This window comes from Lentinula edodes, assembly GCF_021015755.1.
Source record: "Lentinula edodes strain Le(Bin) 0899 ss11 chromosome Unknown C8R40scaffold_15, whole genome shotgun sequence".
Taxonomy (NCBI): Eukaryota; Fungi; Basidiomycota; class Agaricomycetes; order Agaricales; family Omphalotaceae; genus Lentinula; species Lentinula edodes.
The window spans coordinates 768,177-791,549 of record NW_025764321.1 but is presented as its reverse complement, the minus strand read 5'-3'; the positions used below and the strand labels follow the sequence as shown (position 1 = coordinate 791,549).

The following is a 23,373-nucleotide window of genomic DNA, read 5'->3' as shown; positions in this document are numbered from 1 at the left end:
ACTGTAATTTCAACTTAGATGGATATCGCATATCAAATGTCCTTCTGTAATTAAGTGGGCATTTTGAATTTTCGGATTGCGAGTCCGTATACAAGAACTTTGACAAGCATTCTCGGTAATCACTTATCTAGCAAAAACTCGAAATAAACTGAAGTAAAACGAGATCCAGTAGGTTCTAGCGCAGACGGGATTCAAAAGAGAATTGCACTAAAACGTTGCATTCGGAATTGTAACATTACACTCAGAACATCCTCATGGGCATTTATAGGCCCATATTAATAGCAGGGTCGTCTCACTTGGAGTCACTGATAGGGAAGCGGCAGTGTAATAAACAATGCGGTGACTTAGTTGGAGACGTATGAAGAGTAAGTAGATGGGCCAATGTGGCAGATCGACTCAAATGCTATAAAGCAACAGAATACCTCTAATACCAAGTTTTGGCCGGGTTTCTATGTAGCGTATGTAGGACATGAAATGCATTTCCAGTGGAAAACACGATCCGCTCGGACAATTGAGCAGCATTCCCAATATGATGAGGCCCACCTTTTGTACCGTCTTGCGGGCCCCGAAGATTGTTGCGCAAATCTCTCAATTGTCAGTCCGATTCATAGTCGCAAAGATAGTCTGCATTTGCCGTGTATGGTAGACTACGTATCCTCTACCATGATTGCGCTTTATATCATGTCCTTTGCACCCTGCGAGCGCGTGAGTCATGACAAACATGGAATTCAAAGACGAACCTGCCTGGGGCCTCGAAACAACATGAGGCAACAGGAGGCAACTGGTTGAGTAATGAATTCAGGACCAAACAGGGGTAGAAGCGTAAAAGTGATCAACCGAACTGAAGGATCTTTTGTAACACGAGGCACAGTGTGGGAGAGTGGAGCTTACGTCAGCGCATAGTAACCAAGGGCTCCCACCCATTATAATTCCACCTTCATCTTTCCATCTCCTTCCGACGTTCACCCTTTGCTTTTAGCCTCTCTTCCCTCATAATACCAACAGGAGGACCGCCTTTGTTTTTTTTTCTTCTTTTGCTCTTTCCTATAATTCGTCCACCATGCCCGACACGGACCCGCAGGCATCATCCCATATGATGAAGACAACAAAACGCGGGAGGCCTTTCTTAAAGGTAAAATTCAAGCCGTATCTTGCTTTCCGCTGGTCAATGGTACTCAATTCTCTATTTTAGGATACTCTGGATCTCTTTGCGACGTTAATAGTTTCTCTTCAACTTGCCCCGCATAAGCAGTTTTTTCGTACATTTCCGAACTCGTTTTCTACGTGCGTGGTTGTATCTCTATCTCAGTCAGATACTCATCCTTTTTTTGACTTTCTGTAGCGATGAGGCAGCGCAGAACTTGGCTTCCCTCAAATTCTCTCAGTCAAATCGAGGGCCGGACCCCAGAGAACCTTCACGAGTGGTTACGACTACGACGACTACAACGTTCTCTATGACCCGAGATATGGCAAAGGCTATGAGCCAGCATTTCATGGATGCGCGCCTCATCGAAAATGCTGCGGATCCTTCTTCTAACCTGTTCAAGGACAGGGGCATCTACATCCTGACGCCCAAGGGCTTGCACGTTTTGGAGCGATTCATCAGCAAAAACGGTATTAACTCCGACCACCTCCAGAACGTTTTCATCACCCAGCCCATCTGCATAAAACTCCTTCACCTTGAGCGTCGATCAGCTGATGACGAGATCATTGTTAGTCAGTCCGTAATCACCGCCCTCTTTCGTCGTTTTGTCGGTCGTCAGGCGAATTATCCATCACAAACTACCCAGCCTCAGGACGCTTTTCAACGATACAACGAACGCGCCAGGGGCGTTTTCTTGATGGATGTCACCGAGCGTGCTCAGCCGTTACTTGGTAAGGGACAACAACACCACAAATACTGTTTCGCTGCGGTGACTGCACTCGAATGGTTGTGTGATTTCACGTCGGTGGTGGGCAGGGAGGAAGCTGCAGAGATGGCAGCGCAGTTCGTTCGATTCGGTCTCATCACTTTGGTCAGCGACAAGAGGAAGAACAATGATTCCGCCATCATCTTTACAGTACGAGGCTCTGCACCAGGTGGGAACTCGCCTGTCAGCGTGCGTAACCATCGTTTTTTCTTTCGCCGTTCTATGCTCATGTATTGAAACAGCAACACGGCGAATTCCGATGCACCGCCAAAGCCATATACAAGATCACGGACGAAGGGCGTCGTGTCGCTCATTGGGATGGCTCCAGGCCTCTCGGAGCTCATGATTCTCCTAATGCTTCTTCTGCCAGTCTGAATGCTGAGCGCTCGTCCGTCGATAATGTATCGGAAAGTGGAGAGAAGAAAGGGAGCGATGCGAAGATTCATCGACGCATATCTATGGCCGAAAAGCTCAATGTCAATTACCAGGCGGCCGAAAAGAAGAATACGAAGGAGAGCAACACTGAACGTCTTAACTACATTCTCGAGGAACCTAGTCTTCGATCTCTCTTTCGCGAGTTCTTGAGAAGTAACTTTTGCGAAGAGAACCTGTCCTTTTGGCTTGATGTTCAGGACTTCAAGCGGAAATTCAACATCACTTCCAGTGCTGTTGCAGTGAATCCTCCACCTAGGTCGGGTTCACGGACAACCCCTGGTCAAGCTGCCATGGAGCGTCATCACGAATCCCTCATATCCACAGCCTTTGTCATTTATAACACGTACTTGGCTCCGTCTAGTACGTGTGAGCTGAACATTGACCACGGGCTCAGAAACGAGTTGGTAAAGTATTTGGACGATGTTGTAACTAGTCTGGATGGGAAGCCTTTCGCTGGAAAAGTGGAGCCTGAACAGGCTAATGCTTTTAATGCTACGCAACTTCAAACCATGATCCGTTTGTACGAGCGGATCCAGGTACATGTCTTCCGACTAATGGCCACAGACTCTGTACCTAAGGTTCGCTCTATATCTATTCTAGTAAAGAACCCTCACTGATCTTTCCTTGGACCAGTTCATCAAGACCCCTAAGTTTCTTGCTATGCGAAATTGGGTCGAAGATTTTGACCCGACTGATGACGATGTGCGACTATTGTCCTCCGGTCCCTCTCAGCCTCCGGGTCTAGGCAATAACGAAGAATCGGGTGGTGCTTATATTACGATTTCGCAACAAGCGAGCGAACGGGAACATAGGCAACAACAAGCACATACCGCACCTATGGGGTCGTCACCATGAGGAACCTTTTTTGTTCGCGTAGTCTGTTACGGATGGGTTGAATTTCGTTTACATCTGCATTCCGTTGGGGTCACCTTTATCGTTCCAGACATTTGCTCTTGCCTTTTTCTTGTCACCCTCAACATGCTCATCTCATTATTCTTCTCGGTGTCCATTGCATTAACACGTGTAGGCACGTCCACCCCGGCGGCTTATTTTCTTTCTTCGTTGCACTTATTCTTTCATGTTTTTCTTTCTCCCCGTTGTGGTCTTGCATACACAATTGCCTACCTATATACTGCTATTTTGCCAACCTTCACTGCAGACTCCCTTGTGTCAATTCATCATCCTACATGTAATTCGTAGTACTTTATAGCACAAGTAATAATAAAACAGATCTTACTCATAAAAAGGCAAACTTAAAGCTATGGATATGAGAGCTAAATTGAAAATGTATAAATCTTAACGGTGTGATCTTTTCGGAGATGTCGCCGGATTCTAGCCGGTTTCCACTTCAAACCACATCCTCTCCCGATATATAGATGGCTAAAGCAAACATTCCTCTTCCGTTAGTCCCGAATCCATGAAATATCGCGCAAACAGTCTCAAACAGGCGAACAGGAAACCAAAGGAAACGCGAGACGACAATGACCATCAAGATGTGTCTGTATCTGTCGAAAACGCCAGCGAGCATACAGGATTCGTCCAGGCCTTGAGGCTCATCTTATACTTGATCATCTTTATCGCGCTGGCGGGTAAATTTCTTACTGGTAGTTACGTTTGGGAATACGAGGGCAAGTGGATACGTCTCAGAACATACTTTCCGGTCAGTCAGTCCTTCTGCAACTGGAGGAAAGGCACAAACTGAACATCCTTTGCAGCCTCCCCAACGTCTATTTACTGAGAGCGAGCTTGCAAAATATGACGGAATGGACCCTGACAAACCAGTCTACCTTGGGGTAAGGCCGGCTCTCTCTCTCGATAATGGCTCATCTTTTCTGTTTAGATTGACGGGGACGTTTACGACGTGACCAAAGGCAAAGCCTATCAACCGGGAGGCCCTTATCATGTGTTGTTTGTTGTGCCCGTGATATGCGAATCGTCTCAGCACTGACTTCCGTGTTTCAGAACTGGTGTAGATGCCGCGCGCGCTTTCGGGACAGGTTGCTTCAAGACACACCGCACTCACGATTTGCGAGCACTGACCGATGCTGAGATCAAGGTTCGCGAGAGTCTCCTTTAAATATTCATCTTTCAAAAAGTTCTCAATAGTCATGTAGGGCATTCGCCATTGGAGAAAGTTTTACGAAAACCACCCAAATTATTTCAAAGTTGGTAGAGTTTTACATCCTCCTATTGACCCCTCTAGCCCTATAATCGAAGGCTGTGACACCAAAAATAAAAATAACACTGGGGCGAAGAAGGACACTGCAGAGCGGCGTGCGCTCGTACAAGAAAGAGATCCAAATACACATCAAGAGTTTTAATAGACACTGTTGCAGATTAGTATCCCAATCCCATTATGTAACGTCCCATATACCAAGGAGGAGATTTCTGTGCAAATCAATCTAGGTAAACTCATACCTGCCGAGGGCTTCCATGCGTTTGCAAAAAATTTTTGAGGATGGGGAAATCGGCCATCGATATATCCATCATAGAGGTGAATGGATTTTCTCGATATTTGCCGACCACGAGATTGCCGCGCCAGGCTTGCTCTTCATTGTAAGTTAGACCTTGCATGTCCTGTATCGCTTTGTTGATGGGGAAAAGCATTCCATCTCGAGAAACTACTGGGTAAAAGATGATATATGGGCAGGCAAATTTTCGATTCATGCCATCCAGTGCTTCGACAAGCTGAGGGCCAGGTAATCAATTTTTTTGAACCTTCTCACACCATGATCGGCTTACTAACTTGATATTTCCATGCTCTTGAGCCCAGATTCTCGTCAATCTGGACAACTTTAATTTGGTTGCTTGAAGGAACTGCTGTAGACTTACATAGTCCATGTGCACTTCCGGATGGGGCATGCGGCTTGGATTTTGGGTGTAGGCGGCGTGGTGAGTGGTTGTCATCGGGCTAGCAACTTGTATAAGAATTGATATTCAGGCGATGTGACAACAGGAAGAGGACCTGGTCATAAGTAGCACCAAGGAAGGGGAACGTCCTTGGCGCCGACAACGTAAATATCCAGGCTCCAAATGGAGGAAAATTATAATACCGTCTGCGGGGAACAATATTGCGTCGAAATTAACAATCTGCTCCATGGATCTAACCTCCAGCTGTATTATTGAAAGAACAGAGAAACAAGTTGGGCAGTAGAAATTTCACCCCTAGAAACGACCATCCTTTTAACCTGAGACGAGGATTGGGCGTACGTTTTGCGTCTCAGTAAAATCGAAGACCACGAGGTTAAATAAATCTCCGTACCAGGGCTGAACCCACAAGAGTAATTGGAGAGTAATCACGAAGAACCGAGGTCGGACGTTCGCGTTCATGAAAGGCCTATTAGAGATTGATTTTCCAGAGTCACGGACTTTCGATCATGATCAGGATTGAGAGAGAGTAGAGAGTAGTTAGGGTAAACCGGCATCAAATTCCTCGATCCCTATGGTGGCAAAGTTTGGTCACAGCTCCCTACCCGCAATGCCCAAGGCGAACTTGCAAGTTCGGAGTAATAGTCTACTGATTTTGTTATGTTGCCAATAGACGCTCTCTTCTTTGCGCCACAACGACGTTGAACATGCCTGTATAAAACTCACACCTCTTGCACTCCCCATATCTGTCTCGAATGAAACATGGCACTTAACCAGAGTCTATATTCAAGTTGCCACACATGCATTCTCCGCAACGGATTTAAATGTTTAACTCCTCGGGCTCACTGTTCCAATATTATTTTATTACTGTCTTACTATACCAGTTATGATAGGAGTATACCTGTTCTGAAGGAATGAACCTCACTCCCCACCGTCGTAATACTTATGCAGTGCCGCTCTGATCAGCCAAAAGTAATTGATCATGTCCAGCGGGCATTGTCAATGAAGCCAGAATGGCTGTAAACATTGCCAACCCCGCCCTATTGCTTCGTCTGCCGATCGCGATTTACTCAGGCAATGTTAGGCCAATGTTCATCAGCGAGTGATCGCCTGTGCGGGACGGATCTTCAACTTGCATGTTATTATTCTGTGTTGGTCGTTTAAACTTTGGCAGCCCGTCCGTCCGTCAAGGACCAGAGTTGGCAAGCGGCGTCGTAGTATGAGAGAGTACGAGGGGGTGCAACAATGATTTAAGAGTAGATATACGGACTGCGTCCTACTGCGCCAGTAGTCGTCTACGAGCGTCTACGCTACTTGGAAGTTGGAAAAGGAAGGAATCTCCCGGATCAATGACCAGGATCTCAGACTTCAATTAGATCAACAATGTGTTTCAACTTTTCAAGGTAAGTAGGTAGGTAGGTATATGTGGAAAGACCTAGAATGTTAATGACCTCCGATTCACGGGCCAATCCTAATCGTATCTTCTCACATGAATTTCCGTAGGGTTGCTGCTCTAACTGTCTCGCACTCATCTTTCAATGGCGGACTGAAGGACAGATTAACCTAGGCACTTGTCGTTGATGGCAGCCACACCAGTGGCAGAAGACGGTAAGGTCGATCGACCAGTTTCAAGCAATCCTATGCTTTTGTGGGTGCAACATGGGCTAGAAGCTTGACCTCTGAGTGGCTGCATTATGCCCTCCTTACTGGACAGAATCTTAGGCTCCGTCTCGAGTGCAACTCGGATAGGGGGCTTAATTGATCTCAGGAGATCTCAATACTCAGGCTAGCTGGACTGAAGGCACACCATGATGTACAGCTAAATGGACAATCGAAAGTCCTTTCAGAACCTATTAGAACACGTAGTAACTCGGTAAATTAAAGTAATAAATAGTCTTACTCAAAAAATCAAACTACTATACTACGCGACGCATTCAGATCACATGATGTTGTGTGGTATTTTGAGCAAGCTGTCTCTTCAATTTAGCCCAAAGCTATGGATGGAAGCCTCTTGATAAGCACACACCTTTCATCCCTCTTTCCACAATCTCGAGCGTTGTCGATATATGTCGAAACACAACGGGTAGACGCACCGCTTTCTTCAATTGAAAAAGAGTCGGATCCAGCAGAACACGCTTTATATTCTTCGGTTCTCCATACACCATCTACCGGGACTGTCCTCTTCCGTGTTCTTCATGGAGGATTCATTGTAGAGATTGTCTCTCTATCCACACAGAATCAGCCTCTTCGATTTATCTTTCCCTCGCCGGTCCTCCTATCTCCCGCCATTTTTTTATGGGGTAACGACGAAATACATCTAATTACTGTCACTGTCACCGGATCCGTTTACCGTGCTGTAATTCCCGTTGGTGGTAGTCTCGAACTATGGCGCAACCTTACCCAGAGCATATGGACCTCCGAATATCTTGTCAAGAATTTTTCTGTCTCAATGGAAGGACTGGTGCATATCCACGGTCCACATTGTGTTTTCATCGGCCAACCTAGTGGATCTTTAATGAGACTAGAAACTGAGTATACAGGGTCAGGAAGGTCGGACGGTGAGTTTATGGCTGTCGCACGAAACCCGGTGAAGCTTACTATACTTTCTCTACATAGATGAATGGACAGAATCCATATTCCAAACTGGATCCTTTCTTTCATCGTTCAAGTCTTTCCTGCCCACTCTAGGTGCTACGCACTCTCATGCTTCAGAGATCATATCCATGGCCACGCATCCTTGGCCCACAGACATTGACTACGTCTGGACACTTTCGCGCGATCGTGTACTAAGACTTTGGAAGCCAAGGATAGGCTGCGTAGTTGCGAAAACGCTGTCACACGGAGTCGGAAGAGAATCTTCGCCCATCTCAGGGCGTTCATCACCGGGAAAGCCTCAGGTGCTTCTGGACGCGGAACGTCAAACCTTATTACGCGTATTCTCCTTCACTGGCGATGATGACCACTTCTATATTCTCGCGTTTCTCCCCACTCTTTCTTCCCCTATGTTTGGAGGCAGCTTCCAGCTGTTGGACACGCTCTCCGACCAAGTCAATGAGGTCGGAGTTATCCAATGCTCTAGACATACCGCACACTGTCATTTGCAAGATTTCATGGTCATAGGCAATGTACTGTATACGCTGTGGGATCGTCAAGGCCAATCGATGGTTGAAAAGACAATGCTCGACTTGAGCTCTGTAAGGAACAACGGGCTTTCTGTTTGGGAGAGTGCTTTGTGTGCCCCTGAGACGGAACTCACCCCAGCTAACCTTGAAGAAGTCCTGATGGGCAAGGGTTCCATGGCAGACAAGTATTTCGACGCCGTCATGAGGCCTAATGTTTTTTCCACATTAACGCTCCGCACCGCCATTGATCAATACACTGATGCTTGTCTGTCTCTCCCTGGGCCGCCCCCTAATCCATTGACCGTCACGTATGCTTCTTTGGAAGAGAATATTGCTGCAGTTGTTGGGTGCACCGTCAATCTGAATAGAGACCCAAGCACTGGTGCCTTACAACACGACAAATACTGGAATGCATTGAAAAGGGATTGGGAAGGATTCATTGCTCGATGCCGAGAAATCGAACGGAGTGCGCGTTGGCCTCTCGTCCTCGGTGCTCAAGGTCAAGGTGATGTCATCGTCGTAGAACGCGAACGCATCAGCGCTCTAGTGGCCGAAGACCTACCAATTCACCTGCATCAGGTCCTTTCTCATGATCTTCGAATAGCGGACTCTCAGTACGACTTGTTTGGGATTCTTTGGACTCTTCGGCACAAAGTAGGGGCGCAAACTATGCTTTCCTTGGAAAGCTGTCTTGTTGATCTCATGCACCAAGAGATTGCCTTTCCTTTTGCTGACATTCTGAAAGACCAAGCTGGTCAATTTCATTTCAAAGATAACCTGGATGAAGGGGCTAGCCTTTGGCTCAGTGGTCGACTCGCGAGTATAGACAGTATAGATGAGGCCGTCAGAACCTCTCTTGATGTGATAGGCGGCCTTGATATGGGTATCAAAAGAGAAGAAGATGAAGTTGAGCTACTTCTCCCCCGGCCAGATTCTGATTGGTTCAAAGGATTAACAGCCTCGTACATCATGTCTTCAACCAACGCCAGATATGAATTGTGTTTATGCTTGATGTCGCTTTTATTTTTTCTTGTGGATGACCTCTCTGACTGGGATCCTTCACTATTGGCAGAAGTATTTGCGGTATTCCGAGGGACCGCAACACTACGTTATATTATTCAACAACCATCTAGTGCTACAACTCAGACCCCACTTGATGACGTTTCTTCAGCGGATGACGTGGTATCATTGTTACAGAACATGCAAGTGTCGCGCAACCGGAATCATTCTACTCCTACCTATTCCCTTGTGCACCGTTTGCTTATCCAGACCGGTGACACGAGCCACGTACTTCCCGGAGCGGCTCACCGCTTTCTCGACAATACGGGTTTATTGCAATCCATAACACCCGCAGTTGCGTCCAAAGCAGAGGTCTCCTTCTGTGAGAAGTTACGGGTCCTTGGATACATGCATGTTTCTCGAGAATTGCTCTCGTGGCTTCCTCGAAGCCCTGGTGTTTCTTATGTTCTCTCGCGTATATGGCTAAACGCTGGCCGGGTAGATGATGCCGCATTCATCCTCGAAAAGCTCGCTGGCTGCTTTGGTACATATATTTTATACAATTTACTATTTTTGTGGCTCACTGGGATTTTTGACAGGTCCAGACAACGCTCTTGGACAAGAAGACCGTGATGCATTACAGAACGTGTTACCCTCTTCTCAGTTGTTCGATTCATCATACTCGTTTTACCTCTATATGGCTACCCTCTTCAAATCGAACTCTCTACAACACTACGAAGTTCATTTTACACAGCTCGCGCTATCTGTTGCCCCTTCAAATACAGATACTTCTTTCCTATGGCATACAGTTGTCCGGGGATACATAGATCTGGGATTATTTGAGGAGGCTTACGCTGCTTGGATTTCAACACCGTCAGATACTCAGTAAGACTCATAGCCATGTATGCATTCTCCTGTCGCTCATGATATTTCCGCAGAAAACGCGAACACATTAGCCGATTGGTATATCGCATGTGTGAAAGTAACCAAGTGGACAAATTGCTTTCTCTCAACTTCGCTACTTACGCAGATGAAGTTGAAGATGCTCTATCGTTCAAAGCTCGTAATGCGGACCCTTTGATTCGCCCAAGCTACCCGCACATCTTGTATTCATGGTTCCTTTCACGCGGCGATTATCGCAATGGTGTGTGATTTCAGTCTTATCCAGCTATGAGTCGTATTTATGCGCAACAGCGGCCTCAATTATGTACCAAAGGGCGCGTAAACTTCAGGGACTTATGACCAGAGAACCATCCCTGGTGACCCGTTTGGCCGGCGAACAATTAGAGGCATATATGATTGCCATGAATGCTCTTTCGCTTGCTGATCCGAAGAATTTATGGTTTCTTTTGCCGGGCTCCGCCGACGCAACAAATGAGGTAGGAAAGATTACTGTGTCCTGTAGAAATTGACTTCCCCAACTCATGCTAGTTTCCCCAGCATAAATCTCTAATCACGAGAAACATCCCGGAATCTAGATATTCCTTAGGAAAGCACGAAAATGAAATTATTCAATTGTCAGATATCCAGTACGAGTACACGCTGTTATCTGCACAGATTGCTGTCATACCTGCCTTGCCTTCCTTGACGGGTAATGTCCGGCTCATCATTTCTCATAGAAATATACTGAATGCCTCTTAGAAATTTTACCTATTCCATCTTCCATTATATTAAAATTGGCCCAATCCAACCGGTTCAATATGGCTATGGCTACTGCTCGCAGCCTCGAAGTTGATATGACAGATTTGTTTGCCCATCTCACAATTCAATGTTTGAGGCTTTCTCATAATCCCGATGTCGTTGTGTAAGGCTTGATCGACTGTTTTGGAATTCTGTCATTGATTTACCTTAGGCAAGAAGATACTTCGGATTGGCTTCTGACTGATAATGTATCAACATGGCCTGGTACTCCCGCTGATAAGGGCTGGAGGTATATGCGAGAATCACTCAGGCGGCACGATGGGATTGAGACTGATTTCAAGTACTCGAAGATCACACTCGAAACGATCCTGACTTTTCAATTATCTCCTCCTCCCTGGCTAATACAAGTTTTAGAGGTATGACTCGCGAGTCATGATTCTGGGGCAATCATACTTACATGGAACCATTTCAGGATTATCATCACGAATATCTCATTAGAGTTAGTTTACGGTTTGGAAATCTTGAACAAGCCGTTGACCATACATTGTCACTCATTCGAAAAGTGAGCTTCAATTATTTGTGTGCACATCGGACATTCAATTTCTTGTTCACCGTTAGACTGAAAGCCGACTCGCTCGAGAAACTCCAAGAAACGCTGGCTCAATGTGGCTTCCCTACACCCTCATCGATCAAGTGCTAGTGAGCGGAATAGCACAAGAACCATCACCTCCTCGACTTTCTGAGCTACGCATGGAGGTTACCAATCGAGTAAAGCGTATGCAAAAATACATCCCGATTCGTTCTTGAACTGTTTAGTAGGATCTGTCATGATCTCTCAACGATTCTATTGAATCGTGTGTGTACATGTCTTTTAATATTTCATGTTGGAGAGAAAGTAGATAGACGATAAACACATCAAGATTGCTCCAGACATACAATGCGTGGGTAGGGCTACAAAGGACGTACGATAGCAGCGCGACGAGAGCAGAAACACGAAAGCAGATATAAAATATTATTGATATACAACATGAAATAAATCCCAACAGATGGAGAAGAACGAGCATTCGACGTTGTTGCCCTTACTAAAAATAGTGAATATACAGATGCATATTCATGGAATAAATTGTCCAAAAAATGCTTGAAGACAAAACTCCAGCAAGGCAAAGGACAAGAGAAAAAGATGTCGGTTCAAAGAGTATTCGCATTCAACCTTGCAGATGTCGGTGATGGGCAACGACACTTGATGAACCTGAGGGAGGAGGTTGAAAACCATCGATAAACTGAGACCATTCTCGTTGTCCAAAGCCCACTGCGGCGCCCCACATTGATGCGTCGTCCCCAGGATGCGGGTAGTGCGCATACCTTGACGAATCAGAGTACACCTGTGGCTGCGCGCCGGTGATGTAAGGTTGGTATGAGTTTGGGGAAGCAGACGAAGGCATTGAGGCCATAGGTTGAGCATTTGAACTCATAACAGTAGGTGACATTTGGGGTTGAGAAAGTGGTGAAGAGGGATGTCCACCTCCACCACTTTGCTGAATCTGTCCATTGCTCGTGCCTCCAGGATGTGAGTATATTGAAGACGTCCGCATGCTCGACATGGCTGCATGTGTATGCAATGAGGATTCATATACTGCATGAGAGTGCATGTTTGGCAAATCTGAGCGCGCGTGGGAGGCAGGAACAACAGTTAATGGTGGACTGACACTTGAGGAACCTATTGGCGAGCCGTTGCCTATATGTCGGCCACTACCATTGCTAGCAGGACTACTATCCCCAAATCGTCTTGGATCGTGGGAATCATGATACGGGAAAGCAAGGTTCCTTACAACACTCAGTATACGAGCGCGCTCCTTTTCCCTTTTCTCCTTGTTTTGCAAGTGAAAATCGACACTGTACAAAGGTGCAAGTGCAAAGAGAATGTCGGAAGCTTTGTCTGCGACAGCAATACCCCGACAAGTATCCAACGTGTGAATCGCCTTCTTGATGGATGCACGGAATAGAGAAGCGCCAGGTTGGTCGGAATTGGCAATCAGTTGAAACGAAAAGAACATCGCAGCGGAGAATACATGGAAAGGGCCCCAATTCATATGCCCTGGGACTGCCAAAGACGAATTGGCTAAGAAATCTGGCCGGCTTTGTCCGACCAGAGTGATTAGCTCGCTGGCTGCACCAACCGCAATTTCGAGGCTCTGGGAGTGCTTATTGTCTGAAGCACTCTTGGAAGAAGCGGAAGAGGATTGAGCTGACTGGCTAATACCTGCGCTAGCGTACGGCCGGTGCAAGGTGAATCGGATGTGGTGATAACTTGTTCGAATAATCACGCTCTGCACGCCCAATCTCCGTAAATTAGCATTTGTACTAGCAAGATTGCGAGCGACTTTGTATTCGTCAAGATTCAGCTCCGAAGGGAGATTATCCATCCACTGCTTGAGGGCACGATCGTTCGCCTGGACAGAGTCATAGGGTACAGGTCGTACGGAAACCGCATCGTCCATGATATCTCCGAGAATGAATGCCAACCTGAATAGAGCGATATTGGGAAGGAATAATCGACCAGTTTTGTCGACAGCAGGATCACAGTAGGAAGGTAAAGAAGTGTCAAAATGGTGTGAAGCAATAGCGAGTGGTCGGCCGAACATGAAGGCCTGCCAACTATAACAGAAAACCTCGTGAATTACAGGACTTGAGCAATGGCCTTCACATACCGTTCCAAAAGAACTATATGCCACCATGCCCACCTTCTCCTCTCGGCGACATCTCTGTGCATCCGCCATTTCCCAGGGTCTCGGTGAAGTCCCATTGCAGTACCAATGGTCACCAGCTCCCCTCTTATATGCCAGATCTCCTCACTATCGTTCTTGAGCATGTTGAGATAGTGAGTTCGAATGAGCAAAAGTTCCACGAGATCCAATGTATAGCTCTTAGTCTCCTGCTGCTTCCGATGAAGGGCCTGAGTAGAAACATCGAAGAATTTTTGGCCTAACAGTTCGTGCGTTTCATTGAGAGACTCTAGAAGAGAGTGTTGGGTTGGAAGATAATGAGTAGCAATTGCCATGATTGCACAAGCTAGAGCGAGGATGATGCGGTCAGAATTGACACCGTTCTTGAAACGTTCCCAGTTATGAGAAAACGCTGCTTGATTGACGTGTCTGTAAATCCAGTTACAATACTCAAAATAATAAGCAATCAGGCCGTCGATGACTTCGATAGTCGGTAAAAGAGAAAGTAGATCACGATCGTACTCTGGGGTTAAAGTGGGAAAATCATTGGAGGAAAGGTCGTCCACAATGTCTGGGGCAGGATTGGACAAACGTTCTTGTGAGGCCTGGCGTGAGGATGTGCCATCTTCAGAGCCTCTGCCTTCGTTCTATGCAAAAAAACATGATGAGAAAATGGGAGAAGAAACGAAAAAGAAGGTTTCACGACGCACGGAGAGAAGATGGAGAGCAGCGCTGGTCGGACCAGCATAAAGACCTCCTTGTACTTTGCTACCCAGCATACCCGGTGCCGTTGTAGCTCCAGTCTGAGAAGATTTATCATTGACATCCGAATCAACTGGCTCCTTTTTCGGTACGATGATTTCGCTGCGTCGATGAGTGCTTGAAGGAGTATGAGAGGCTGCAGCTCGTTGATGAGGAAAAACATAAGATTCGAGCATTGTGATAGAATGCCTCAGCCGGGCAATCTCTGCTGCCGGGTCTATTCGAGCATAGCTACGAAAAGACGTGCCAGCGCTAAGCAAGATGTGGCTTGAAAAATATTCAACAACGTACTGGTGATCATCTCCGCGGACGTATGACTCGCCATCGGGCCCTTTTCCATCCTGATAACACATAGCAGAAGTCCCTAAATGTGCGATGTTCTCTCTTCAGAAGGGTAAAAATCCGCAAGATAATACCGACAAGACTGACCGCGAAGAACACAGGATGAACAAGGCCGATTTCTGCATAAAACATGAGAAGCAAAACCAGCAGCGTATACACCTGAGTCAATACCTATCACATTTTAGCTTGCTGTTTCTACAGGGTTCGCAGTTTATGGCCTTTCTGGCGCGCTTTTGAGGACGAGCATCGGCCGATGAAGAATCTGCACCAGAGCCAGGTGCTGGGGACGTTCTACCACGCACTACGCCAGACGTTTGCGATGATTTCGGCGCTTTCGGCCGTGAATTGTTCACCATCGACGACGACGACGACGACGGAGTGTCTTCGGGCATGTCGAAGACAGAAGGTAGAAAGACTAGATGCGGGAAGGGGAAAAGGAGAATTGGTCGGACATTGACATTTAATATAATTTTATCCCACTGATCTCAATTTGGCTATCACTTCAACTTCATTACTTCATCGTCATTAATTAAGTTTTTACCCTCTCTCTACACACATGGTCCCCGGTGTTCGTCTATTGCCTCCCCCACTGCTATCAATGGCAAAAACATATTACCATGGACTGGCCTCTTACTACTAGACGTCTCCTACTAGCACCCTGCCCAAAGTGTTTCCTGACTGCCGCCGGAAAACGCCGCTCAGAAATGTCTAACGGGAAGGTAAGGAGTCGGCATATCTCGATTCAATACTCAAGTACACATTGTGCTAATGATGATCGCTTTGGATTTTACTACAGATGACCCCAAATGACATGTAATTCTTCTGTCTTTCCGTCGTGACGACGTCTCGAAAGATAGCCAACCTGAGTACAGTAAATCCTACGACCAGCCTGCGATTGAGCTCCGATTAGACGCTTTAATGCTACCTCGTGCATGGTCATTTAGTACGTAGACCAAACGCTCTTTAAACGGAGGCAGTAGACTAAAGCTCTCCAAGACCCGGATTCCAGTCCCTCAGCTCTGCATCGAGTCTATGCTTTCCTTCCTTCGGAGACTCGGAGAGGAACCATGGTTTGTGGTCACTCTGGTTCGTTTGGTAAGTATTACTCAATCCCAACTCCCGTACCTAAATCAATCGCCGTCACAAACCTCGAGGCAATTCTTGTTGGGGGCATCTTTATGCTCGACGTTCGATCTCCTAAATTCACGCTATCATCTGCTATTATCCACGCCGATTCGAATTTTTGATGATCTGTATGGGATCTATCTAATCGCAGTGCGCCCGACAGCTTGGATCTTAAACTGGGTCCATCCCGCAGTCACTGCTGTACCAAGCTGCCGAAACCCCTTGCTAATCCAGACCACAAATTTAACGTAATCTTTCTTGCGCTGATGAAGGAGTTTTGAGATAAGATGGACCTTAAAGTTAAAGCTCGCATCGGAATTGTTCAAAGCATCAGTCGTAGAAACTCTTTGCACGTTCATTCCTACTCTACTAGAAAGTTTCTGGCCGATGATGCTCGTACGAGTCGCCCCAAAACCCTCAGGTTATCAGAGACTCAACGGAACTTCCTTTCCTCTCAATCCACAGACTTCTGATGCTGGGGAAAAATCCTGAATAATTTTGTGCTCACCGAACTAAGATCGCTACCGCTTTCCGGCTTCTCTGACCGTTCTAAGGCGCCAGTGGCGGTTCCGCAAACTGGTCAGTAAGAAAGAGCCCTCAAAAATCCCATTCAAATGACCATTCATTCAATACGGATATGTATTGCTCTTCGGGAACACTAGTCTAATATGGGTCAGCAACTTATAAATCATCAATCTCAGGTCACATTTAGTAACTCCGTCATTCCATTCGTTCCTTCATTCCGTTCTATCATTGCAGGATGATTTATCTTTTCAGCTGTTTGAAAACTTCCGCAGAAAATGCACGGTAAAAAAGGTATTGCCCACTGACTACTGACTTATGCAGAATACTACGTCGATAGATGCAGCATGCACTGAACCATACGGGAGATATTAGTTGCGAATGTACTCATCACAATTACTATAACAGAAAGTGGTTAGTCCATTCTAAAAAGACTGGGGGTTCCATATCCATTAGATCGCACATAATTTCGCTTTCGAGAACTCATCTTTGGCAGTGCGTCATCCGCGTTCCATCATGTCGATACTTATACAGCATTTCCAAAAGTCCCTCTTCTTTCCCTTTCCTGTACTGGTTTGTTCTACATTGATGGAGTCTAGAGAACGGGAATTAAACGACTGGGAAGTTCGAGTATACATAGATTCTAGACTTCCAGCGGTGCGTCAGATTCGTTCGAGTCTCATAATGCTAGTATACGTCCCCTCGATCAGCCTTTCCTCGTTCGCCTTCCATTTTTCAGGCTCTAATTTATCTGATACCATGTACTCAAGTCCTGTTCCACCTGGAACCGTAGACGCGAACATTTGAACTGTTGGTGCGATTGAGCGGAAGAACGGTGATTTTGATACGAGCATTTACAGTGGCCTACTGCACGTTCAAGTTGCAAGGACTCATCGATTCTCGGTAAGTTGGCTTCGGCGAACTTCCGACTACTATCACACGACTAATACACGATGCGAAGATACAGATCTTACCCATATCGCATACATGGGGTTTGTAGTCTTGATACACATTTCCGAAGGATGTGGATCCTCTTGATTTTGAATAATCGTGGTGACTCCCATCACCGGTAAGCAACTTCCTGCTATAATTGATTAACCTCAATCTTTATCTACTTAAATGGCCTCCCGATAAGTAATAACTTTGGTTTCACGCTCCGAGTTCATGCATCTTCCTCAAGCAATTACTCCGTCAACGCCTTGTCTGCTCCAGTCTGTGCACGAAGGCCTCTCCATCGATGTACTGCTAGGTGACCTCAAGTACACTATAAAAGTTATGCTATTTCGGATACGGGAGTCAAACGAGTCAAAAGAATGATTTACCACAATAATTCTTCAATGCACTTACTGTTTGAAGCTCGAAGTGGAACGTTGATCCCCGAGATATATTTACAAATTTACTACAGGATTGCAGTGTTCTACTAAAATTCAAAGTACGCAAAATTTGGAGTCTAAACTATGCTATATTTTGACAAGGATTTTGTAGTGAACACACCTGAATACTCCCTTCGAGTACACTCTATGTATCTGATCTGCACTGATGTAATATATCTCGCTCTGAAGGTGGGGAACCTGAGCTCGTTTGGGGCTTGTCATCCCAGCCATCACGAGAATCCTCCGTGACGGGCTTTGAATCTTATCACAAGACGCGGAGATTTATACTCCCTTTCTATCTATCTGTCGGCATCTTCGCAATCCTAGATCATGAATGTTTTGAGGCTCGGTTTGCAGTCTTTGTAATAGAAATTATTGGTGGAACTCCAGAATCTGTGCGCGTAGGTGTTCGGAATTTTGGAATAGGTACTACTTTAGGACCCGAAATAGAACAGCTCGTCTAAGGCAGTAGAGGACAGTAGTCAGTCTACTAGACGTTATTCTACTCTGAAAATAGAGAGATACGTGGCGTACGTTGTGAGCAAAAGGCATGTATATACGTATAATCTCATCCCGATAAATCCGATATGTTGAAATACATGACACATAAGTAGACTGTTTTAAACGAACTCTGTTTCAATATAACCTGTCAATTCTTACAGGAGACAGCGACTTGCTTCGTGGATCTTGCCTTATGGATTGATATGTGTTACACTCTGTAAGATGTGGCATCGAGAGAAAGGCCATCCAGATGCTGGGTGTAGTCACTAACGCCGTGTTTTCGACGTTCGATCAATCATAGATCTTCAGCTAGAAGAAAATGAGCATGGAATTTACCTGCGTTCGGTGTTAGCTACAAATATATCGATGTCCTATCTTGGGAGCTGATAGTCAAAGCGTTAAAACCCGTCTACTTCAGGAAGTGCTACTGTAAGTAACGATGGCATATCGCTCTCTCCCAAAATCATCAGTCGCACTCATCTGGGAATATCCGTCACAACATACTTCATGAACATTGAAGTCTTCGTTTCTGGTATTTCCCAGCTCACGTTGTGCTTTAGGACAGCATATCGTTTACGAGAACGCGGCGGCGCGTGGTTCAATCGGCGATGCCACATATCCTATCCAATCCAACTCCCTACTTTATACTCTCGTGGCACCAGGAACTTTGCGTCGTGGCAGCAATGAAATAAAAAGTAAGTTTTATTTTCTCATGTTCCAGTGCTGCGACTTTGCACATCACGTCGACCTAAAGTACCGTAAGTATTCATTTACGACGTAAATCTATGCACACAAATCGGAGAAATCGACTGTGACCTCAAAACCATGGCCACAACTTGGAAGAAAGGAATGTTTGTTTACGTGATTGCTTTCTTGAACATCCGGATCCTGTTTCTTGTGCACAATCTCCGAAAGAGAACTGTGAATATATAAGTCTTCTAGCGCTTGTTTCGACTGATTGGCAGACACATACTTCTGGCTCCTAGCTCTCGTCTTCGAATGCCATAAAATCAGGGCACAGAATCGAACTCAATGGATCAAGACGCACCATTAGGACACAGTGGTAGACAGTGGTATTGGTGGTATACATTCTGATTTAGTGGTAAACAATTACGAGTGTATGTTCCTTTGAACATAATTGATCCACATTGAACTGACCGACGAGCTCGGAAACGAAAAAATGAGCCCGTCAGTGAAGTCGCTGAAGTCCATTACTCTTATGGTTTAAGTGAGATTGTGTGAGGGGACATAATAAGATATGGCAGGGTGCTTAGTGTGTGTGCAAGACTAGAACAATCTGTCGAATGATTTTCTTGAGCTCGAACGGTGTTCGAAGAAAGGGAGGTCACCAGGATTCATTTGAGCGGAGGAAGAGACCATGAGCAACGCGGTGGAGCTTTTTTGCTGCTCATGCGACCTTCATTTTTTGGAGGAAGACCAATAAGAAGCGGTTTAAAACGCTCCTGGGAAAGGAAGTATCAATAAGCACTGACTTCACAACGTGAGTGGAACACGATAAACATCGCGCTTTCAGTGACAAGGGGATCATTAGGTTGATTGAAAATGATGAAATGATGATACCAGAATCCTCCACCGATTTGGAATGAACTTAGTCCAAAACAGCGAGCGGGATCGAGCCTCTGTTGAAGTGTATCATCGCATGTTGTGTATTTTGAAGTTGGAGCCAAGGCTAAGACGCCACTTTGCCTCAACTACGCGCTCGGGGTCAGTCTCCAATGGCACGGACGGGATGTCCTGTCTAGCACCGGTTTCAGCAAATGGACCGACGTTCCTTTTTAATGGGTAATTGAGCAGGTGCACACAACGAGAGCTTGTAGGAGTTTGTGTACATACTTATGCTTTGGAACTTGATGGGAACGTACTACATCCGCAAAATCCGGGATCCTCGCCGAACTGAGGGGAAAAGATAGTGAGGCACCGATGATGATACTCTCTTTAGCGACACACTCAGACGTGAAGCTGAGTTAACGCAAGAGTACTTGATTCGAACCTCCGGGCGAGACGGCCTTTGAATGTTGAAGTTTAACGCCCGCCAGAACGCGAAACGATAGTCTGACGACAACTTTCTATGCCGATTTGCACAGACTTGGAGTAGAGAGATGTGTGCACCATGAAAATTGTTTTGGGACTTCTGCGAATCAACAAACGCATGTCAACGAAAAATCCATAGCCCCTCTATAGCCTGAGCAACTGAAAACAATGAACGGTTATGCATTTTCCTGGTCATGACATGCAAAAAAAGATCCTACACCAAAGTGACCAAAGTTTATCTTCGAACGAGGCTGGAACGAGGGAATGTGTGGTGGTTTATACTGGCCTAATCAAACAGAACCAATGGCACCTATACATAGGACAGGCTGTAGAGCCCAAGATAACACCCTCATACAATCCTACTTCGGTTATCTTCTGAATGGTATTGTTTCATACCATTCAGATGATGTATTACTAGTATGCCCGTGAGCTGAGTACTGGATGGGAATTTAAAAGAGCTCTGTGACTCCTGCATGATTGTAGCCTGTGCTAGAATTGTGTGCATATTCATTGAATGTTGTGTGGTGACGGTGGTAGTAGGCAAGAATGGAACTTTCTGGAAACTTTCGGAAGTGGAAGGCCGAGGCTACTTTAGCCAGTGTTTGTAAGTCTGGTGTGAGTTCCTTTCAAAAGAATCCTCTGTAATGGCCGACGTATGTATCTTCTCTTCAATCATTTCCCCAGCTATATCCCGACTGAAATACTATCCAATTCTCGCAGGCGAATGCTCTTAAAGACCAAGGCAACAAGGCTTTTGCTGCCAAAGATTGGGACAAGGCTATCAATCTTTTCTCTCAAGCAATCGCCATCGATGGCAGCAATCATGTTTTGTACTCAAACAGAAGCGCTGCATACTCTGGGAAAAAAGAATGGGCCGCAGCCCTAAAGGACGCGGAAAAAGTACGTGGGAGCTGTTCACAAGTTTTCGAAAAAATTTACAACTCACTCTGGTGATTTTAGTGTATCGAACTCAATCCTACTTGGTCAAAAGGATACGCTCGCAAGGGCGCTGCTCTGCATGGATCTAAGTCTTACGACGAGGCGATCGCTGCGTATGATGCTGGTTTGAAGATCGAAGATAGCGCACCGCTCAGAAAGGGTTTACAAGAAGTTAAGGACGCGCAAGGTGTGTTTAGCCAAGGTTATTTATATCTATCTGTAATGCTAATCTTTCCTTTAGCGTACGATACAAGAGGACAGAAAGAAGACAATCCATTTGCTAGCATGTTTGCGGACCCAAATCTCATTGGCAAGCTCGCAACCAATCCTCGGACTTCTAAGCACTTGTCCGACCCAAACTTTGTGCAAAAAGTGGGGGAACTGTCATATCTTCAAATTATATCCTGACTCGTGCCTTTGCAGTTACAATTTTACCAGAAAAATCCTCAAATGCTCGATATGAATGACCCAAGAATGATCGATGTACTTGGTGCTTTGATGGGTATCGATATGCAAGGATTCTCTCGACCAGAAGGTTCATCCGAAATACCCACCAATGACAATACATCTCCGTCGCCGTCTGCCCCTGCTTCATCACCGCCTCCAAAACCTTCTCCTTCTGCACCTCCGACGGAGGACGTGGAGATGGAAGAAATTGATGATGAAGAGGCGAAAGCGAAAAAGGAAGCGGAAGCACTGAAGAAGTCTGGCAGTGAAGCTTACAAGAAGAGAAACTTTGAGGAAGCCGCGAAGTACTTCCAGCAGGCTTGGGATGTTTGGCCCAAGGACATCACCTTCCTGACCAACCTGGGAGGTCAGTATACTTTCTGTCTGCTCAGGTTCACTTTCTCATCAGCTTCTAGCTGTTTACTTTGAACAAGGAAATTTTGATCAAGCTATCGAAACTTGTGAAAAGGCTGTGGAGGAAGGCCGATCCGTGAGCTCACCAGTTGTGCCCTTCATCAGGTGGATATCATATCTCATTTGCATTAAAGTTACGTGCCGACTACAAGCTCATCGCGAAAGCGTATGGTCGTGTAGGATTTTCATACCAAAGAAAGGGCGACCTACCATCTGCTATCAAATATTATGAAAAGTCTCTTACAGAACATCGAACCCCGGACATTCTGAACAAACTAAGAGAGGCAGAGAAAATCAAAGCCGACGCTGAACGAAAGGCTTACATCGACCCAGAGAAAAGCGCGATCGCACGTGAAGAGGGCAATGTCCATTTCAAGGCGGGTGACTTTGCTACTGCAGTCAAATCTTATGAGGAGGCCATAAAGCGTGACCCAGTCGATCCGCGAGGGTATAATAACCGTGCTGCTGCCTATATCAAACTCGTTGCGTTCCCAGAGGCGTTGAAGGATGTCAACAAGGCTATTGAAGTTGATCCCTCTTTTGGTACGTTATCTGCTTCTCGAAGGTGCCATTGAACTGAATTTTAACTGCGCATCCCACCTTTCACCTAGTCAAAGCCTATATTCGAAAAGCAAATGTTCTCCTTTCAATGCGTGAATACGCCAAAGCACTCGAGGCCGTTCAGGAAGCAGAACTTCACGACGAAGGTAACAAGAACGCAACTGAGCTGAAGCAACTGGAGTATAAAATACAAACGGCTCTATATGAGCAGCGAGGCGAAGAGACTCAGGAACAGACCTTGGAGAGGGCTATGCGCGATCCCGAAGTTGCAGTGAGTAGTGTGCTCATGTCTTAGTTTATTCTGGGTAGTCACATGCATCATCGCTCTTCACAGAACATCATGAACGATCCGGTCATGCAGCAGATTCTGCAGCAAGCTCAAAGTGATCCTTCAGCTCTCCAGGATCACATGAAGAATCCAACTGTCAGGGCGAAGATCATGAAGTTGGCAAATGCTGGTATCATTAGGGCAGGCAGCAGATAACCTTGGCCATGAGTTCATTCATTCTCAAATCTTCACTTTCTTCTACTATCTGCTAACATGTATCATCCAAATCAATCATTAGTATTCAATCCCATTTTTTCTGGTGCGGTGCTTGCTCGGCCGCACTACATGTAACCACATCGCTGCTTTCTC

The 23,373-nt window shown here is 45.9% G+C and overlaps 7 protein-coding genes across 7 annotated transcripts; 4 read left to right on the top strand and 3 right to left on the bottom strand.

The window, feature by feature from the left end:
* Positions 1–925: 925 nt before the first annotated feature.
* Positions 926–3,591, top strand: C8R40DRAFT_175233 (regulator of G protein signaling domain-containing protein). Its single transcript, XM_046234252.1, has 5 exons — positions 926–1,132; positions 1,193–1,284; positions 1,343–2,099; positions 2,153–2,923; positions 2,979–3,591. Exons 1-5 carry the CDS (start codon positions 1,061–1,063, stop codon positions 3,198–3,200), a joined length of 1,914 nt encoding a protein of 637 aa, XP_046087092.1. The 5' UTR covers positions 926–1,060; the 3' UTR covers positions 3,201–3,591.
* Positions 3,592–3,668: 77 nt separating this feature from the next.
* On the top strand, positions 3,669–5,038 carry C8R40DRAFT_1102214 (cytochrome b5-like heme/steroid binding domain-containing protein). The gene is made up of 7 exons (XM_046227986.1): positions 3,669–3,747; positions 3,801–4,005; positions 4,061–4,138; positions 4,186–4,253; positions 4,308–4,401; positions 4,460–4,901; positions 4,950–5,038. The coding sequence occupies exons 1-6, from the start codon at positions 3,722–3,724 to the stop codon at positions 4,664–4,666; spliced, it is 678 nt and encodes a 225-aa protein (XP_046087091.1). The 5' UTR covers positions 3,669–3,721; the 3' UTR covers positions 4,667–4,901; positions 4,950–5,038.
* On the bottom strand, positions 4,758–5,444 carry C8R40DRAFT_1043974 (uncharacterized protein; the record flags this gene model as incomplete). The annotated part of the gene is made up of 4 exons (XM_046224200.1): positions 4,758–5,033; positions 5,092–5,130; positions 5,178–5,256; positions 5,311–5,444. 4 exons carry the CDS (start codon positions 5,442–5,444, stop codon positions 4,758–4,760), a joined length of 528 nt encoding a protein of 175 aa, XP_046087090.1.
* Positions 5,445–7,144: 1,700 nt separating this feature from the next.
* C8R40DRAFT_175093 (nucleoporin Nup120/160-domain-containing protein) lies at positions 7,145–11,981 on the top strand. The gene is made up of 10 exons (XM_046234251.1): positions 7,145–7,771; positions 7,830–9,878; positions 9,934–10,219; positions 10,273–10,478; positions 10,529–10,713; positions 10,775–10,925; positions 10,976–11,138; positions 11,187–11,391; positions 11,448–11,537; positions 11,594–11,981. The coding sequence occupies exons 1-10, from the start codon at positions 7,210–7,212 to the stop codon at positions 11,780–11,782; spliced, it is 4,086 nt and encodes a 1,361-aa protein (XP_046087089.1). The 5' UTR covers positions 7,145–7,209; the 3' UTR covers positions 11,783–11,981.
* Positions 11,982–12,180: 199 nt separating this feature from the next.
* Positions 12,181–14,813, bottom strand: C8R40DRAFT_1043636 (fungal-specific transcription factor domain-containing protein; the record flags this gene model as incomplete). Its single annotated transcript, XM_046224182.1, has 4 exons — positions 12,181–13,630; positions 13,684–14,345; positions 14,409–14,691; positions 14,752–14,813. 4 exons carry the CDS (start codon positions 14,811–14,813, stop codon positions 12,181–12,183), a joined length of 2,457 nt encoding a protein of 818 aa, XP_046087088.1.
* Positions 14,814–14,824: 11 nt separating this feature from the next.
* Positions 14,825–15,194, bottom strand: C8R40DRAFT_1044113 (uncharacterized protein; the record flags this gene model as incomplete). Its single annotated transcript, XM_046224209.1, has 2 exons — positions 14,825–14,921; positions 14,974–15,194. 2 exons carry the CDS (start codon positions 15,192–15,194, stop codon positions 14,825–14,827), a joined length of 318 nt encoding a protein of 105 aa, XP_046087087.1.
* A 5,825-nt stretch (positions 15,195–21,019) lies between these two features.
* Positions 21,020–23,220, top strand: C8R40DRAFT_1170125 (activator of Hsp70 and Hsp90 chaperone; the record flags this gene model as incomplete). The annotated part of the gene is made up of 9 exons (XM_046231482.1): positions 21,020–21,028; positions 21,096–21,275; positions 21,336–21,501; positions 21,556–21,686; positions 21,738–22,128; positions 22,178–22,251; positions 22,310–22,718; positions 22,787–23,007; positions 23,071–23,220. 9 exons carry the CDS (start codon positions 21,020–21,022, stop codon positions 23,218–23,220), a joined length of 1,731 nt encoding a protein of 576 aa, XP_046087086.1.
* Between the last annotated feature and the right edge of the window lie 153 nt (positions 23,221–23,373).